Source organism: Heptranchias perlo, chromosome 8, assembly GCF_035084215.1.
Source record: "Heptranchias perlo isolate sHepPer1 chromosome 8, sHepPer1.hap1, whole genome shotgun sequence".
NCBI classification, from domain to species: domain Eukaryota; kingdom Metazoa; phylum Chordata; class Chondrichthyes; order Hexanchiformes; family Hexanchidae; genus Heptranchias; species Heptranchias perlo.
Genome location: NC_090332.1, coordinates 40687004 through 40707119, shown reverse-complemented (window position 1 = coordinate 40707119; position 20116 = coordinate 40687004). Strand labels below are relative to the sequence as shown.

The following is a 20116-nucleotide window of genomic DNA, read 5'->3' as shown; positions in this document are numbered from 1 at the left end:
CGTCTGTCTTGAACAGATCCCTCCTGCCCCAGAACAGGTCTCAATGCCCGAAGAATGTGAAGCCCTCCCTCTTGCACCATGTCTCCAGCCACGCATTTTTTGACAAAATTAAAGGGCTTTAATTGTACATATTTTCCTCCACATAAATATTGGATTTGCATTGTTCTCTAATGTGTTAATATTGGACTATGAAATAATGTGGGAGAAATTCTTCAATTTTACTGAATCATCACATATATAATTGTGTTATGGATATTCATTTTATATCATAAATTGCTATGCTGTTATGTATTTAGGATGAGAAAAGGCCATCAAGTCCATATGTGCTCGCTCCACATCTTATTGGACTCATCATTGTGTCCTCACCTTTCCCATAGCCCCCTGCCGGGAAAGGCAAAAAAAAAGAGACCTGTAGCCAATTCAGGAAACTTTTGTCAAAAATTGATCTCTGGTTCCCTCAAAAGTGATCAGGCAAGTCCCAGGAGGCCTCAACCCATTCTCTGTGATCCAAGATCTTACCAATAATAATAATTGTCATAATCTCATTGTTTTCCAAATTGTATCAGATCTTTTTAAAATTTGGAATGGAAAGTGCAGTGTGAATAAATTGGATTTCCTCTCCCTATATAATTAGCTTAATTTGTGTTTTTAGTACCGTTTTATCATCGTTCTCTATGCTATGCTAGAAGCATTTCCTGTTACAAGCATTTCCTCTTTCAATTATATATAACTCCTTGGGTTAATTCATTCAGTTTTCTTCCAGTTCTCTTTCAATTATTACTTCAGTATATTTTAGTTGTTAGCACCAAGAGTGTTTACAAAATGTCTTTCAATAATAGCAACACACCTCAGGCTTCTTCCATAATGTGTATCCTCACTGTGATGACTGTTTGCTGAAAGCTCCTTGCAGGAGCTCTGCTACTGAAGCGAAATGTCAAATTGTAAACAAAATGCAAAAAACTGCAGTTGCTGGAAATCTGCAACGAAAACACTCAGCAGGTCAGGCAGCATCTGTGGAGAGAACAGATAAGTTAATGTTTCGGATGCGGACCCTTTGTCGAAATAGATGCTGTCTGACCTGCTGAGTGTATCCAGCATTTTCTGTTTTCATGTCAAATTGTAACCTTGTTTTTGAAACTGGGGTTTCTGATCAGCGAAGAGAAATCCCATCTTCCTCCATCTCAGGTGTTGATATTTCTAGTGGCACGTTTTCATATGTTCTTTCAATGTGTATTCCTCCTCCAGCCCTACAACCCTCCGAGGTCTCTGCGCTCCTCCAATTCTGGTCTCTTGAAGATCCCCGATTTTCTTCGCTCCACCATTGGTGACTGTGCCTTCAGCTGCCTAGGCACTAAACTCTGGAATTCCCTCCATAAACCTCTCCGACTCTCTATCTCTCTCCTCCTTTAAGATGCTCCTTAAAAGCTACCTCTTTAATTGTCCTACTATCACTTTATGTGGCTTGGTGTAAAATTTTGTTTGATAATCGCTCCTGTGAAGCACCTTGGGATGTTTTATTATGTTACAAATGCCATATAATGCAAGTAGTTGTTGTTACATCACAGAAGGGAGGAATGACGTTGTTGGAGCACAACCACTGAACAAACTTTTTCCATTTTCTACTATAAACCATATAGGCTGAAGTTTGAGTCGCCATAAGGATGTCAACCACTAATGATGTTTAATCTTGATTTAAGAAAGGATCCTTCTCAATGGCTAGGCTGTCAACTATAAATTTGTTGGATCTGGATGAAATATCTGACCCAACAATTGAGAGAGGTGATATCTCCTCCAGGCACTGTTCAATACAAGAAAAACATAGCTTTCAAAGCCAAAATGGGATTATCAGTATCATATGTGCTCTATCGTTTAATATTTTCTGGAAACCAGGACAGCCTGTACCTGAATGACCTGTCTTTACCAGGCTCAAAGGATCCTGTGTGCTTTTTCACTCTGTCCTCTTGTTCTCAAGATTTTACAGAAGATCCAAAGAGATCCGGCTCCCAGTTTGCGCCTCCTATCCCCTTCCTCCCCCTCTCTGTCTCCTGTTTACCTGCCTCTTCCTTCCTTGTCAGCTCCTTTGTAGCCAAGCTTACTGTACTGATGCATTTATCCTTGACTCCATAGGGTAATTTTGGCTTTGGGCGATAGTGTAAAATGGGCGATATTGGATCTGGTGGCTGATATACGTCCCTCCTGATTTTCATTTCCATTGACTTAACCTGCTAAAAGCACACAAAATATGCTGTGGAGTAGGCCATTCAGCTCCTCAAGTTTGTTCCGCCATTCTATTAGATCATGGCTGATCTATAACCTCAATGCCACTTACCCGCCTTTGCTCAATATCCCTTGGCACCCTTACCTAACAAAAATCTACCCATCTCAGTAATAAAGATTTCAATTGACCACATTCTTTTGGAGGAGAGAGTTCCAGGTCTCCACTACCGTTTGTGTGAAAAAGTGCTTCCTGATTTCACTCCTTTAATGTAATTGGCAAAAGAATCAGAGGCGACATGAGGAAAAAAAATTACGCAGCGAGTTATGATGACCTGGAATGGACTGCCTGAAAGGATGGTGGAAGCAGATTCAATAATAACTTTCAAAAGGGAATTGAATGAATCTTTGAAGGGGGAAAATCTGCAGGGCTATGGGGAAAAAGCAGGGGAGTGGGACTAATAGGTTAGCTCTTTCAAAGAGTCGGCACAGCACGATGGGCCAAATGGCCTCCTTCTGTGCCGAATCACTCTCTGATTCTATGATATGGCTTAGCTCTAATTTTAAGATTATTCTACCTTGTTCTGGATTCCCTCACCGGAGGAAATAGTTCTCTGTATCGGCCCCATTGAATTCCTTCGTCATTTAAACACTTCAATTTGATCACCCCTCAACCTTCTAAACTCAAGGTGATATAAGCCAAGTTTATGCAAACTATCTGCATAATTTAACCTTTTAAGCCCTGGTATCATTCAGGTGAATCCGCACTGCACTACTTCCAAGGCCAAGATATATTTCCTGAGGTTCTGTGTCCAAAACCGAATGCAGGCTTGAAGGCCAGCATCTTCTCATCACAAGTCCAGTAATTGTAAAGGCAGTTGGCAAATGCGTCTTAAAGAAAGAATCTGCATTTATATAGCGCCTTTCATGACACCAGGATGTCCCAAAGCACGTCACAGCGAATTAAGTATTTTAAACTGTAGTAACTGTTGTAATGTAGGTTAACACAGCAGCCAATATGCACATAGGAAGGTCCCACAAACAGCAATGAAATAAATGACCAGATAATCTATTTTTGGTGATGTCAAAATGCTGGCCAATACCCCACTTTATCTTTTGAAATTGGTGCCAGTTGGGACCAAGACATCAAACAATACTGGTGAATGCTCCTGTAGTGCAATCATATGGGGACAAAACCTCAGAGGACAAAGGTATGGTCTGGACTCAACTTGGACAGTGCCATTGATTCCAATTGGTGTTTATGTTCGCACACAAGGTGGTGTTAGCTATTTCTTTTTTGGTTTGTCTGGAATTATGATTTTCGTTCTTTGGAGCTGCTCCTATCTGGAACAGCTGAAATTCCAAGTAATGCAGGATGCTATATCATGGTGGGAAGAGAAGCAACAAAACGAACTGGGGTAGAAATTGGACCTTGTCGCACCCATTTTACGGCGGGAACCAATATCCCAATCCGGTATCGGTTTGGATGATTTTTCAGGTGTTCCTGGCAGCTGCCTAAAACAGGCATTAGGCCCCTCACATATGTAAATGAGGTGCCTAAAGTCTGATTTAGGCCCCTCTCTGCTAAATTGGATAACGGGATTCTTAAGTGGTCGCTAGGCGACTGCCACCAAAAGGTAAGCTTCTTTGGTTAAAATGTAAAAAACGTTTTTTTAGCCAGGAGGAACAGCAATATCCCCCAGCTCTAAAGTATTCCGATCAGCGCCCCCTTCATTGCCGATCCACACCCCCCATCTCCTCTGGACTTACCTTCGGGCCACTACCAGTGAGCCAACAGACTCTGGCAGCTTGCCCAATTAATATTACTGAGGCCCAATGTCCAAGGCCCAATTTTGGACCGGTCTCAGGCCTCCCGTTTGAGGCATGCGATGCAGCCACATCACCTTTGTCACACCCAAAACTGGACACTGAAGAAGTTCTGCCCCGTTGTTCCCCAGTTATACAGTCTAACAGTGCAATACCTTATCTATATTTGATGGCCCATTTCTTTCCATCTAAAAGCATAATAGAAATTGGGCGACTAGAACACAAACCATTAAATTAATATTCTAGTTATCGATGAGAAAATTTATACCAGATATCAAGCATGCTTAAAAAATAAGATTTCCATAACCCAAGAAATATTTCATGCCTTATGTTGCTACCATTGTTTTTACAATGCGAATCAGTTAATGTATGAGTAACATAATAATATTTTAGTTTTATTAAGGATAACTGGAAAATAAATGTGTGGAAAAAATACTTTCTTTCCCAATAATAGTTTCAGTACAAGAAGAAATTAAACTGTCTATATCATCATGGAAAACAAAACAAGCCCTGGAAATCCGAAGTACAAAAGGACACTGACCGTACAGATCGATCATCGCTGCCTGTGACAACCAATGGTTTCTTAGGATGGGCTGCCAAGCCCCAGAGCTCCCCTTCACAGTGGCCCTGCATTATCAGGAGAGGTTTATCTCTTTCTCGAACCATCACTTCAAATATTTCGCTGTCCTGGGTTCCTGCTAGAATACGGTCTGCTTTCCAACAAACACTTCTGATAGACAAACCTTTAAAAAAAATAAAAGCAAAGTGATTTATAAGGAAAATTTTGGCACCACAATTATGTAGATGAATATGAAAAGGAAACTGGTATAGATTTAGAACAGTACCTCCAGTACCTCCTTCCAGTATACTGTTGGACTAAAATTTAGCAAGTTTAAGTTCCTAACCTTGATTTTTATTCACGCTTGCTTTTCCTCATACTCCCTTATCAAAGGTTGTACAACAAAAATGAAGTATTTTTGTCTAAGGTGTTTTACTTTATTTTTTTCTCGAGTCACAGTGCACGTAGGATTAAAATTTCTGCTAGCTATTTCTGCAGGCTGCCAAGAATACCAGATTCATGTGCCATAATGGAAGGCACTGCCTGAAAAGGTGGTAGAAGCAGATTCAATAGTAACTTTCAAAAGGGAATTGGATAAATACTTGAAGGGAAAAAATTCACAGGGCTTTAGAGAAACAGGGGAATGGGATTAATTAGATAGCTCTTTCAAAGAGCCGGCACAGGCATGATGGGATGAATGGCCTCTTCTGGTGCTGTACTTACTCTGATACTATGATAATCATTGAAGTGCATTTGAAGAATGGTACTGTGGAACAAAATAACCCTTAATCTGCAAATGTCTGTTGAGTGTTTGGTTCCACTCTTACCTATCTGATCATAGCCAGAGGATCTCCAGCACTGGCTTTTCTTCCCTCACCCGAGTGACTCACCCCGACTCCCCAAAGCCTTTCCACCATCTACAAGGCACAAGTCATGAGTGTGATGGAATACTCTCCACTTGCCTGGATGAGTGCAACACCAGCAACACTCAAGAAGCTCAACACCATCCAGGACAAAGCAGCTCGCTAGATTGGCACCCCATCCACCACCCTAAACATTCACTCCCTCCACCACTGGTGCACCGTGACTGCAGTGTGTACCATCTACAAGGTGCACTGCAGCAACTCGCCAAGGCTTCTTCGACAGCACCTCCCAAACCAGCGACCTCTACAACCTAGAAGGACAAGGGCAGCAGGCGCATGGGAACACCACCACCTGCACGTTCCCTTCCAAGTCACACACCATCCTGACTTGGAAATATATCACCTTCATCATCGCTGCGTCAAAATCCTGGAACTTCCTAACAGCATTGTGGGAGTACCTCCGCCACACGGACTGCAGCAGTTCAAGAAGGCGGCTCATCGTCACCTTCTCAAGGGCAATTAGGGATGGGCAATAAATGCTGGCCTTGCCAGCGATGCCTACATCCCATGAATGAATAAAAAAAACAAACCCCATTACCTCTAGAGTCCCCCAAGGATCCATCCTTGGCCTCCTACTCTTCCTCATCTATATGCTGCCATTTGGTGACATCACCTGCAGACAGGGGATCAGCTTCCAATGCTCTCGTGAACGAACTCCCATCCTCCAGCCTCCGTAAGCTTCAGCTCATCCAAAATTCTGCTGCCCTATTCTATCCCACATGATTTGCCACTTACCTATCACCCCTATCCATACTGACCTACAGTGGTTCCCAGTCCCACAAGCTTTCCAATTTAAAATTCTCATCCTCGTTTTTAAATCCCTTTATGGTTTTGCCCCTTCCTATCTCTGTAACCTTCTCCAGCCCTACAATCCCCCCACTGAACTCTCCATTCCTTTGACTCTTGCATTTTGTGCAACCTCCTCCTTTCATTGGCAGCCGTGTGTTCAGCCATCTGGGACCCGCACTCTGGAATTCCCTCCCTAAACTCCTCCTCCTTTAAGAACTTCCTTGAATCATACTTCTTTGATCAAGTTTTTTGTCACCCCTCCTAATATCTCCTTCTTTGGCTCGGCGTCCACTTTTGTTAAAGGCGTTATATAAATGCAAGTTGTAGTTACTGTTGTTGATATTCTGAGACTAGTAAAGTGCTCAATTACTGTAAATATACAGGTTGAAGGGAAGCTTCCCTGAAAAAATATCTTAGGATGATCCATGAAATTTGTAATGATGACATTTTTTTCTTAACGAGGAGAGGAATGCCAGTGTAGGGAATGAAATTCTTTTCCAATTCTGTCAGCCAGTGCACTGCCAGCTCAGGCATAGTATGGGCTAGATGTAGAGGAATGCTCCTTCTTCTTCTCTGCCCTTGCAATGTGTCTTAGCCAAAATCTCAGACATTTATTTCAAATTTGGAATTGGTTTCCCTTTAAGGGTGCCCAGCTTTCAAGCTGCCGGTGCTAGATATTCAACCCCCTGACCCATGTGGGCTCCCAGCATATCACGTGCTAAGCGCTGGGAGTGCTGAAAATTTATTTAAGTCACATTTTAAAGCACAAGGTCACCAGTGCCTAGCATAATGGTAGAATGCAATACCTTTGTATCCTTGTTCAGTCTCCCGAAGATCAATTTTTGTGATTGGTTTGAAATCAGTGTCCCATAGTCGGATGCAGCCATCTCTCCCGCCAGTAGCAAAACCTTCTTCACAGGCGTACATACTGAATATGCCTGCCTACCAAGATAAAAGAAATTAAACTGAGTAGACACTTTACATAATAGGTATTTTAAAATGCAATGTCACACAACTAAAATTGACACATTAGAGGTAAATTCACTGATCCTGTGCTACCTGCAGTGAGCAGTGCTCAAAGAGAACACAGGTCAGAGATAGGACTACTACAATATCATCAATTCTCTGAGCCCCACTCCCCCCACACCACTCACTAACCCCTGCAGTGCTGGATCAAAGATGAGAAAGTGGCAGGGCAAAAAAATGTGATTTGAACTTTATCTTTATTGGAAAAGAATAAAAACAAATTTAGTAAGGACAGCCCCAAATAGAGAAAAATGAAGTAGTAAACAAGAATTAAAGTGAACCAAGAATGCAAAAGGAACCCTAAAGGAAAACTCAAAGGGAATAATGAAACAGTTCATATTTTTTTAAAAAGCCTGATGTTAGGAAGAGCTCTGAGAAAAAAAGCATCCTGAAAGCTGCACAAAGCAGGACAAACTCTGATCTATGTCTCTCCATCTCCCAAATGCTGAGCAAATAATTGATAGCCCTCTCCCCATCTCCCACCAATCCACTGACCAAGTATTCAGATCCATTCCTATCCCTCCAGATAAGCAATTTCTCAGCCCCCAATCTCCGCTGAGCACATCTTTGGACACCTCACCCCAGCAAACAAGTTTTAAGTGGCTGATACCCTCCCCAAAACTGAGCAACTTTTTGACCTCTGTCCCACCCCTCCATACAAAATGTAGAAGTCCTATCAAGTTTTCATGGTAGGCGACGGCTGGAAGACAGAGACCAAGTAAGCAGCAATTATGTTAGATGCTGAAACCCTGAAGAAACAGTGAAATTGCCAGCATTCGATTGAAATGAGCAGCAAAGAAAATTCCAGATTCATTATTTGCACCTCCCCCAGCTGAGTAGAAAAAAGTGGATCCACGCCCTAATATGGAATAACTCCCTGCCCCCCCTGCCCCAGCGACTTAAATTCCTATTCATTCACTGTTGGGTACATTTCCACCTCACCGACATACCTTCTTCCCAACTCCCCCCTGTCTGCAGTTCCTCCTCAGAGGCTATCCCTATCATGCTTCCCTTTCATATTGAGCCCCCTACTGCATTTCCAATCCACAATCCTTCTCCTCCAATGGCTTGTATTGTCCTTTCTCAATGGCTAGTTGTCCCATGCCTCAAACCCCCAACCACCTCATATCTGAATTCCTCTTCCTCAGCACTCCAAATCCCCTGCAATGGCTGAATTTTCCAATCATTGGCACCACCCCACCCCTTGCATGGAGAGGATTTCCTAGGCAGTGATGCAGTCCACTGAATGACATTCCTTTCCTGTGCCCCGGTCTCCCCTCTGCTCCACTGTCTTCCCATCCCCTCCCTCCCACTTCCCTTTTCTCACCTTTACCTTCTGTCCCCTCGTTCCCACCTTCTCCCAATCCCTACCCTCCTCTACTCCCTTTCCCTCTCCTCCATCCACCTCCTCCTTTTCCCTTTCCCCCTCCCTCCTCCCACTCTTCTCTATTAGGGGTCCACATATTCTCGGTATATCCAGATAATTTGGATTTGAGCAAAGTTTATTAATGGCACAAAAGTAGGGGGTTTGGCAACAATGAGGAGGACTGTAAACAACTTCAGTAAGACATAGACTGGTTAGTGGAATGGGCAGGCAGGTGGTAGACGCTGAGATTGTGATTCTAGCATTTTATGAGCTCTGAAAAGGGATCCTGGGATCTGTGAAAAGGAGGGAAATCTGTGGATGGAGGGAGCTCTAGGGTCCAGTAAGACGGAAGAGGGGGTTTTAGTCTGGCAACATTTTGGTGAGCAGAATCAAACATCTTTGAAGGCCTGAAGAATGGGACCCATACTGTCATTGGCCCCTTTCGAAGCAGTAGGCTCTTTTTAAGCATAAATTTTATCTTTCTTAAAATTAATGAATGGAAAGTCACAATTTCCTGATATACCCCCAATGTGTGCTAGGAGCACAGAATCGAAAAATTTAGTGCATTATTAGTGAGTTTGCTGACTTATACAGTCTGTAATAAGCATAAAATTCAATAAATGAGCAAAGATTAGCTCATAAAATGCTTAGATGTTCATAATTTATGCAGTTACCAAGTTTTTAAGTAAATGAAAATCTTTAAACTTCCAAAATGGTTCAAAAGAGAGCTTTTTAAACTAAATTTTCAACAGCACAACAATAACATAATCTCTGGTTTATTTTCTAATAGTCAACAAATAAACCATGATAACAGGTGCTTCTGTTCACGAGTATTATGTTGTTAAAAAAAAATTAAATAAATATCAGACTTGCCTAAAATAAAGCTTTGAGAATTCAATCTCCAGTTTCTCTCGTCTTTTGAAAAAAAAAAGAAACTCTCAAAGTCTCATCCTTTAATTCATATTGCACACTGGTAAATTCTGATAAATTCGGAGACGAAGACCCGTCTTCACATTGAGGACACCATCCAACGTGTTGTGTGGCACTACCACCGTGCTAAATGGGATAGATTCAGAACAGATGTGGCAACTGAAAACTGGGAATCCATGAGGCGCTGTGGGTCATCAGCAGCAGAAGAATTGTATTCCAGCACAATCTATAACCTCATGGCCCAGCATATTCCTCACTCTACCATTAGCAACAAGCCAGGGAATCCACTCTGGTTCAATGAGGAGAGTAGAAGAGCATGCCAGGAACAGCACCAGGCGAACCTAAAAATGAGGTGCCAACCTGGTGAAGCTACAACACAGGACTACATGCATGCTAAACAGTGGAAGCAACATACTATAGACAGAGCTAAGCAATTCCACAACCAACGGATCAGATCAAAGCTGTGCAGTCCTGCCACATCTAGTCGTGAATGGTGGCGGACAATTAAACAACTAACGGGAGGAGGAGACTCTGTGAACATCCCCATCCTCAATGATGGCAGAGTCCAGCACGTGAATGTAAAAGATAAGGCTGAAGCATTTGCAACCATCTTCAGCCAGAAGTGCCAAGTGGATGATCCATCTCGGCCTCCTCCCGATATCCCCACCATCACAGAAGCCAGTCTTCAGCCAATTCGATCACTCCACGTGATATCAAGAAACGGCTGAGTGCGCTGGATACAACAAAGGCTATGGGCCCCAACAACATCCTGGCTGTAATGCTGAAGACTTGTGCTCCAGAACTAGCCGCGCCTCTAGCCAAATTATTCCAGTACAGCTACAACACTGGCATCTCTACCTGACAATGTGGAAAAAGCAGGACAAATCCAGTCCAGCCAATTACCGCCCCATCAGTCTTCTCTCAATCATCAGCAAAGTGATGGAAGGTGTCGTCGACAGTGCTATCAAGCGGCACTTACTCATCGATGCTCAGTTTGGGTTCCGCCAGGACCACTCGGCTCCAGACCTCATTACAGCCTTGGTCCAAACATGGACAAAAGAGTTGAATTCCAGAGGTGAGGTGAGAGTGACTGCCCTTGACATCAAGGCAGCATTTCACCAAGTGTGGCACCAAGGAACCCTAGTAAAATTGAAATCAATGGGAATCAGAAGGAAAACTCTGCAGTGGCTGGAGTCATACCTAGCACAGAGGAAAATGGTAATGGTCATTGGAGGCCAATCATCTCAGCCCCAGGACATTGCTGCAGGAGATCCTCAGGGCAGTGTCCTAGGCCCGACCATCTTCAGCTGCTTCATCAATGACCTTCCCTCCATCAGAAATGGTTTGCTGATGATTGCACAGTGTTCATTTCCATTCGCAACCCCTCAGATAATGAAGCAGTCCATGCCCACATGCAGCAAGACCTGGACAACATCCAGGCTTGGGCTCATAAGTGGCAAGTAACATTCGTGCCAGACAAGTGCCAGGCAATGACCACCTCCCCTTGACATTCAACGGCATTACCATCGCTGAATCCCCCACCATCAACATCCTGGGGGTCACCATTGACCAGAAACTTAACTGGACCAGCCATATAAATACTGTGGCTACAAGAGCAGGTCAGAGGCTGGGTATTCCGCGGTGAGTGACTCACCTCCTGACTCCCCAAAGCCTTTCCACCATCTACAAGGCACAAGTCAGGAGTGTGATGGAATATTCTCCACTTGCCTGGATGAGTGCAGCTCCAGCAACACTCAAGAAGCTCGACACCATCCAGGACAAAGCAGCCCGCTTGATTGGCACCCCATCCACTCCCTTCACCACCGGCGCATCGTGGCTGCATTGTGTACCGTCTACAGGATGCACTGCAGCAACTCGCCAAGGCTTCTTCGACAACACTTCCCAAACCCGCGACCTCTACCACCTAGAAGGACAAGGGCTGCAGGCACATGGGAACAACACCACCTGCACATTCCCCTCCAAGTCACACACCATCCCGACTTGGAAATATATCGCCCTTTCTTCACCGTTGCTGGGTCAAAATCCTAGAACTCACTACCTAACAGCACTGTGGGAGAACCTTCACCACACGGACTGCAGCGGTTCAAGAAGGCAGCTCACCACCACCTTCTCAAGGGTAATTAGGGATGGGCAATAAATGTTAGCCTTGTCAACAACGCCCACATCCCATGAACGAATAAAAGAAAATGCACATGCTCAGAGTATGGTTGAAAGTTCTCTGTAAGTGCTGTAAGAAAAAATATCAATGATCAATGCTTTGTTCTCACTTATGTGAGAAGAATTATGTTGTTAATAGATTGGTTCTGTAGCTTGAACCATATCTTGTTGGGGTTGCATGTTGATCTGGAATCACAGCATTTTGGAGCCAAGGTGGTTGCTTTGGGTGGTGTTGACAAATATACAGGCGACAATGAACTGCAATGTGGAAGCTTTGATCATTTTGTGAACACAAAGAGAAGTTCAAAGGGAAATATCATGCAGTGATACCTGCAACCCTGAAGTGAACCTGAAGAACCTGCAATGAGGAGGATGAATGGTGATGAATGGAGGATGAAGGCTGCTGTCTTCCAGGCAATTTGCTACAACAATCCACTCACATTAACCCAGGAGGTGTAAAAGATAGCTAATAATCTGGGTGCTTGGTGGGTCTGTTAGTGCATGGGAGGTTTGGCTTTGGAGAAAGCTCCCTACTGGCTGGATCCCATCTAAGACGGATGACTTTGGAATGATTTCACAATCCCAGCTATAGATACAAATGGGGTTCGAACCTCATTCCAGATAGTCCTGACGAGTTTGATTTAGAGGATATACTATTAATCAAATAAAGATTTTATTGGAAACATCACACATGTATGTCTGGATTGGAGATGAGTCTCTGAATTCTGGGTTGACATACAGTGGGATACTGGTATCCAGTAGGTGTGAGTGTCCCCCTCACCCTGCTCATCGTATGCATTGTGGGAGCCCATTAAAGCCTCCTGCCAGATAGGATTAACCATCCTATTGACTGATATAAAGTTGGTTACAGCCATGAAAGGAGAGTTCATGTGATGGTCTGTCGGACTGTTAATTGCAAAAATCTACAACTCCATTTGCCAAGGTCCTTTTTAAGGGTAAGTTTTGCAAAGTAGGGGGTCCTTGTTGCCTATTTATTACAGCTCTCTATTCCTCTGCCATTTTGGGGGAAGCTCCAGTTCACTCCATGCAGTGCCTGGGATACCTGAACTGGAATGACAGAAATAATGACTAGGGGTTTTGACTCCATCAAATGTTCTGGAAATAAGCAAGCAAGTCTTCTCCTCCATCACTAGAATTTCTTTCCACCCTTTCCTTTAATTTCAATCTAATGATATTGTCTTGGAGTGAACTGCATCTCCAGGAGGCAGTGTGTGGTTGAGGCCACACTGCCAAAAAGTTGGCCTTGTATTGGTTGGGCTCAATGGCATCATCCCGCGAGATGGCCTGGCCAATCAGTTGTCCCTGAGATGTACTCCAGTCAGTATCTCATTCTTGTCGATCTGCACAAATTGGCTTCATCCTTTTGCTAGTCATTTTTCAGTTTTCTGGCTGATGGAAAATGCCTGAGCACCAGCACTGGTGTAAAGGCCCTGAAGATGAAGAACAAGAAAAACTTCCCTTCAGTGTCAACTAGTGCAAAGGTGCCTGCCCCAGTTCGATCCAGCATAGCACTGGCTAATGGCAAATAACCAATGGAATTGGTACTGCAGATCTTGATTTGCAGTGGACCGTATCTTCAACGATAGGCCCATTTAATGCAAGAAGAAGAAAAGAACTTGCATTAATACAGTTATTCAGAATAGCAGAAGGTGGGAACTGGTGTTCCATGGGGATCGGTGCTGGAACCACTGTTGTTCTCCATTTACCTAGGTGAGTTGGACTTGGAAGTACAATATCAAAAATTTGCGGATGACACCAAATTGGGGGAATAATTAATACTGAGGAAGACTGCGACAAAATACATTAACAAACTTGATGAATTGGCAGGTAAATGGCAAATGAATATCAATAAAGATAAGTGTGAAATGGTGCATTTTGGTAGGAGGAATAAGGAGGCCACTTACTCCTTGGAAAATAAGAATCTAAATGGGGTAAAGGTACAAAAGGATCCAAGGGTACAGACTCACAAATCATTAAAAGTAGCCATTAAAGAGTGCAAACAAAGCATTGGGGTTTATTTCTAGAGGACTAGCATTCAAAAGCAGAGAAGCTATGTTAAACTTATATAGAACCCTTAGAGTACTGTGCATAGTTCTGGTCTCCATATTACAAAAAGGATATAAAAGCACTGAAGAAAGTGCAAAGAAGATTTACAAGAATGATACCAGAACTGAGAGGGTACAACTATCAGGAAAGACTGAACAGGCTGGGGCTCTTTTCTCTAGAAAAGAGAAGACTGAGGGGTGACCTGATAGAGGTCTTTAAGATTCTGAAAGGGTTTGATAGAGGTAGAGAAGATGTTTCCAATTGTGGTGGAGTCCAAAACTAGGGGCCACAAATATAAAATAGTCACTAATAAATCCAATAAGGAATTCAGGTAAAACTTTTTTACTCAGAGAATGGTGAGAATGTGAAACTCGCTACCACATGGAGTGGTTGAGGCGAATAGGTGGTGTTGATTGAGTGATATATGTTGGCCTGGACACTGGGAGAAGTCCTCTACTCTTCTTTGAATAGCTCCATGGATTCATTTAATTCCACTCAGACAGTAGATGAGGTCCTGCAGGTTGAGATGGCAAAACAAACACAACAGTTATGGTAGCTGGCAACTATGAATGCCTGTGAGGACCTGATGCTGTATTTAAATCCCACCATGATGGACATAACGGAATTGACCGTTTTACCAGCTAATACCAAAGATGAAAACAAAAGGCACAGTTAGCAGCATTGGGACTGACAAATGTTTTACTGGCGGTAAAAACAAATTGCTGTCTCATTGGTCCAATTCTGCTTACGTAGAGTTGTAGAATTATGTGATTGATATCCTCAATGTCATGGGGACAACACATCTTAAAGCAAAGCAATCCCATATGTGATTTTCCCCAGGTGATTGGTACAGGTGTAGATAGAAGATATCTGGAATGAAGAACGAAGCAGCACACCGCATTGGATACTTATTATGCCGGGGGAGCAAGCATCCAGAATGTCTTCAAGTACAAAATGCAATGTTCCATGGCGCATGCAGGAGTGAGGAAGATTAGACTTTATAGATGCCATGATAATTAACTCTAGTATTTTTGTTTGCAAATGATGGACTGTTACATTGTAAAAAGATTGGGCATGCAGGGGGCACAGGAGTCAATCCCTGTGCCTGAATGGTGAGGCCTGGGGCGCGCCCGATATTGGGCCTCTGACCTCATTACCATCGAGCCAGTGAGCTGTTGATAATAGCGGGCAGCTCACCGGCGAAGCGGGGTGGAAGATCGGGCCAATGCAACGCCAGCAGCGGCTCTCAGGTAAGTGATTAAAGGGGGCCGGCAAAGGCGGGGCGGGGGGGGGGCGATTGGGTCACAATAGGGGCAATCTGGTCAGGAGGTAGCGGCTGCCAGGGGAGGTGGGAGGGGGGAGGAGGTAGCTGTGGCAATCAAGAGGGGGGCAGTGGCCCCCGTTCTTTGAATGTGAGGTCGGGAGGAGCAATTCAGGTAAGTACATTTTAAGTTCTTACCTTACTGGTTGCAGCCTAACAGGCGGTCCCTTTGAGGAGTTCGGCCTTTACCAGTATGTTGGGTAACACGCTGTTGGCTTGTAATAAGTGTGTGCTTCCTGCCTGCCATATTGGAGGCTTAAGACACCGTTTAGCTCCCGAAAAATGGGAGCTGCGTGGTCGAATTTCTAGGCCCTACAGTTTGACTCAGACCCCTTAACTAAGGTGTCTCTTTGAGAGTAAGCTTTGCAGTACTGGAGAACTTCAAGGTCCTGTTGTCTATTTAAAACAGGCCATTGCTGATAATAATTTTGGATACCATCATATATGCTAGAAGATACTAATCTAGCCCAACTTTGATTAGCTTTTTTTTCCTAATTTATTTGATTTCACATGAAACCGCATCCATGTGTTTCACATTAATTTGACAGTCTACTGTTGTGTTTATAGGAACTGATTGGTCATGTAATTTAATTGATCCTGCTCTAATGCCACAAGATGAGATCAGACTGTAATCCTTCATTAAAACTGTTTACATGGAACATTGTCATAGGGATATAAAATAGTTAATTCCACATTCCCAGCAGGGAGAAGCACCTGCAGGGCACACAGCTTGTGATATTCAGTCCATTAACTTCCATGGGCGGAAAATCACAAGACATGCACCTGTGATATGCTCCCTATGAGTGCTGCTTCCTGCTAGGATCTGGCAGTACTGGGATGGGGTCTCAGGGTTTAGCTGTATTTTGAGGTGGGCTCCCAGGGTCTGGGAGCTTAGGCAGGAAGGTCACAGAGTTCAAGGAATACTGGAGAGGGAGTTTCGAGGAACATTGGGGGCGGTCTCGGGATCTGGGGGCATTCTCAAGGTTATTGGATCAGGGAGCATGGGAACGTAGTCTTGGGTTTCTGAGCACTGAGAAAAGGGTTACAGGATTTAGGAGTGGGGGGAGGGAAGGTATTCTGAGGATGAAGATCCTGGGGTCTATTGGGAGTTGCTGGGATCTGGTAGTATGGGGTGGGGGGGGGGGGGGGGGGGGAGTATGGTCAATCATCCCTCTGGGGGAGAGGGCAACCGGAGAAGGGGACCCAAACTGCTGGTAGCCCCCTTTAACCATCGGCAGGAGGAGGATTACAAGGAGAGAGAAAGGGGAGAAGGAAGGAAAGAGTGTGGGGGGAGGAAGAGAGAGAGAGGGGGTAGGAGGGAGGAGAGGGAGTCGAGTGGGAGGAGAGGGGAAGGGGTATTGAGGATGAAGGGAAGGGGAAAGGGAGGAGAAGAAGGGGAAGGGAGAAGAGAAGGAAAGGGTAAGGAGGAGACATGTAAGAGCAGAGGAGAGGGCAGTGGGGGATGATTGGTAGAGTAAAGAAGGGGGGAGGGGGCTGGGTGGCAGGCGTCTATCTCAGGCGACAGGGTAAGAGAGAGAGAAAGAGAAAAAATTGCATAGCCCTCAATATTTTGTTTGCTTTAATGACAATGAAGATTGCAGTGCCACGTCTATGCATTTTCTTTTATCTATGTAGCTCAGTTTAGAAGGAGGATCAGAGGTGACACATTACAGGCAGCTAATCTTGGAAAGTAGGGATTACATAGAATCTACAGCACAGCAATAGGCCATTCAGCCCAACTGGTCTATGCCGGCATTTATGGTCCACAAGAGCCTCCTCTTACCGTTCTGTATCTAACCATATCAGCATATCCTTCTATTCCTTTCTCCCTCATGTGCTTATCTCGCTTCCCCTTAAATGCATATATGATATTCACCTCAACTACTCTTTGTGGGAGCGAATTCCACATTCTTACCACTCTCTGGATAAAGAAGTTTCTCCTGAATTCCACATTGGATTTATTGGTGACTATCTTATATTTATGGCCCCTAGTTTTGGTCTCCCCCACAAGGGGAAACATCTTCTCTACGTCTACCTTATCAAACCCCTTCATAATTCTGAAGACCTCTATTAGGTCATGCATCAGCCTTCTCTTTTCTAGAGAAAAGAGCCCTAGCCTTTTCAGCCTTTCCTGATAAGTATATCCTCTCAATTCTGGTATCATCCTTGTGAATCTTTTTCACACCTTCTTCAGTGCCTCTATATCCTTTTTATAATATGGGGACCAGACTGTGGTCTAACAAAGGTTTGATATAAGTACAACAACAACCTGCATTTATATAGCACCTTTAACGTGGTTAAACATCCCAAGGCACTTCACAGTAGTGTTATCAAAAAAAAATTTGATACCGAGCCACATAAGGAGATATTAGGACAGATGTCAAAGAGGTAGGTTTTAAGGAGCATCTTGAAGGAGGAGAGAAATGAAGAGAGGTGGAGAGGTTAAGGGAGGGAATTGCAGAGCTTAGGGCCTAGGCAGCTGAAGGCACGGATGCCAATGATGGAGCGATTAAAATCAGTGATGCGCAAGAAGCAAGAATTGGAGAAGCGCAGAGATCTTGGAGGGTTGTAAGGCTGGAGGAGGTTACAGAGATTTGTGGGGGGGGGGGTGGAGTGAGGCCATGGAGGGATTTGAAAATAAGGATGAGAATTTTAAAGTTTCCGGACTGGGGGCCATTGTAGGTCAGCGAGCACGGGGTGATAGATGAACGGGACTTGGTTCGAGTTAGGATATGGGCTACAGATGACCTCAAGTTTATGGAGGGTGGAAGACGGGAGGCCGGCTAGGAGAGCATTGGAATAGTCAAGTCTAGAGGTAACAAAGGCATGGATGAGGGTTTCAGCAGCAGATGAGCCGAGGCAGGGGCAGAGATGGGTGATGTTATGGGGGTGGAAGAAGGCGGTCTTGGTGATGGAGCAGATATGTGGTCGGAAGCTCATCTCAGGGTCAAATAGGACGTCAAGGTTGCGAACGATTGCGATACAAGTTTACCATAACTTCTCTGCTTTTCAATTCTATCCCTCTAGAAATGAACCCCAGTGCCTGGTTTGCTTTTTTATGGCCTTATTAACCTGCATTACTACTTTTAGTGATTTGTGTATCTGTACCCCCTGATCCCTCTGCTCCTCTACCCCATTTAGACTCTTATTATCCATGCAGTATGTGGCCCCCTTATTCTTCCTACCAAAATGTAACACCTCACACTTATCTATATTGAAATTTATTTGCCAATTACATGCCCATTCCGCAAGTTTATTGCAAGTGTCTTCTTGTATTTTGTCGCAATCTTCCTCAGTGTTAAGTATAACCCCCAATTTGGTGTCATCTGCAAATTTTGAAATTGTACTTCCAATTCACGAGCCCAAATCGTTTATGAACATTAGTAGTCCCAGCACTGATCCTTGTGGAACATCATTTCCCACCTTTTGCCAGTTTAAGTAGGTACCCTTAACCCCTACTCTCTGCTTTCTGTTCTGTAGCCAGCATGCTATCCATTTTGCTATTTGACCCCTGATTCCACAAATTCTGACCAGTTATGAGTCTACTATGCAGCACCTTATTGATTTTGAAAATCAAATATATTACACCTACTACATTACCCTTGTCTACTCTTTCTGTTACTTCTTCAAAGAATTCAACAAGGTTGGCCAAGCATGGCCTCCCCTTTTGAAATCCATGCTGACTATTCTTGATTGTATTTTTAGATTCCAAATGTTTTTCTATTGCATCTTTCAGTAAAGGTTCCATTATATTTCCTACCACCGAAGTTAAGCTATCTGGTCTATAGTTCCATGGACTTATTCGATTTCCCTTTTAAAAATAGGTTTAACATTAGCTGTCCACCAGTCCTCTGGCATTATTCCCTTTTCTAATGATTTTTTAAATATATGTAATAGTGCCTCTGCTATCTCTTCCCTACCTTCTTTTAATATGCGCGGATGCAATCCATCTGGGCCGGGGTTTTATCCTCTCTAAGTTTGATTAGTTTATCAATTATCTGCTCCCTTCCTATCTTAAATTTCTTTATATCTTTTTTCATCCCTTCTTATAATGTCATGCCTACTTCGTTAATCACCCTGGTAAATACTGAGGCAAAGTAATTGTTCAATAATTCTGCAATTTTGCTGACATTACCTGTGAGTTTATCTTGTGTAACTCTTAATGGCCCTATCCCTATTCTGATTTTTCTTTTGTTATTTATGTGTCTGTAAAATACTTTACTATTTCTTTTTATATTTCTTGATAATTTAATTTTGCAATTCCTCTTTGCTTCCTAATTGTTTTTTTGACTTCTTTCCTAACCTCTTCATATTTCCTTTTGTCATCCTTTCATTTGTTGTCTATGTACTTAGTGTATGTATTTTTCTTTAGTTTCAATTTTGACCTTATGTCTTTATTCATCCATGGTGTTTTGTAATTGGCTAGTTTGTTCTTGTTTTTTTAACGGAATATATTTCTCCTGGACTCTATTGATCACTAAATATTTCCCACTGATGTTCTATCTCTTTGTTTGCCAATATTATTTTCCAGTTTATTTTCTGTAGTTTCATTCTTATCCCCTCAAAATCAGCTTTTTTCCAGTCTATTACTTTGGTCTTTGTCTCACTTATGTCTTTCTCAATCTTTACCTTAAACCTTATTATGTTGTGATCGTTTTGGCCAAGATGTTTCCCTACGCTTACTTCTCTTATCTGCTCTGGTTCATTTCCCATTGCTAGATCCATCAGGGGTTCCTCTCTTGTTGGGCTTCTTACATACTGGGTAAGAAAGGAGTAACATTGTAAAAACTCCATTCCCTTTTCCCCTTTACCTACCCCTTCTTGCCAGTTTATCTGTGGGTAGTTGAAATCTCCCATGATTATTATTTTATGTGTTTTACTCATTTCATAGATTTGCTTACGTATTTCTTCCTCCA

At 43.3% G+C, this 20116-nt stretch overlaps 1 protein-coding gene across 1 annotated transcript in view; it reads right to left on the bottom strand.

Annotated features, from left to right (window-relative positions):
• LOC137324570 (echinoderm microtubule-associated protein-like 6) overlaps positions 1-20116 on the bottom strand; it is a 436862-nt gene that overhangs the window by 308794 nt on the left and 107952 nt on the right. The window contains exons 7-8 of the mRNA XM_067989009.1: positions 7119-7254; positions 4583-4784 (exon numbers count right to left, since the gene is read on the bottom strand). Coding sequence (XP_067845110.1) covers positions 4583-4784; positions 7119-7254 — 338 coding nt within the window. The remainder of the gene's footprint in view (positions 1-4582; positions 4785-7118; positions 7255-20116) is intronic.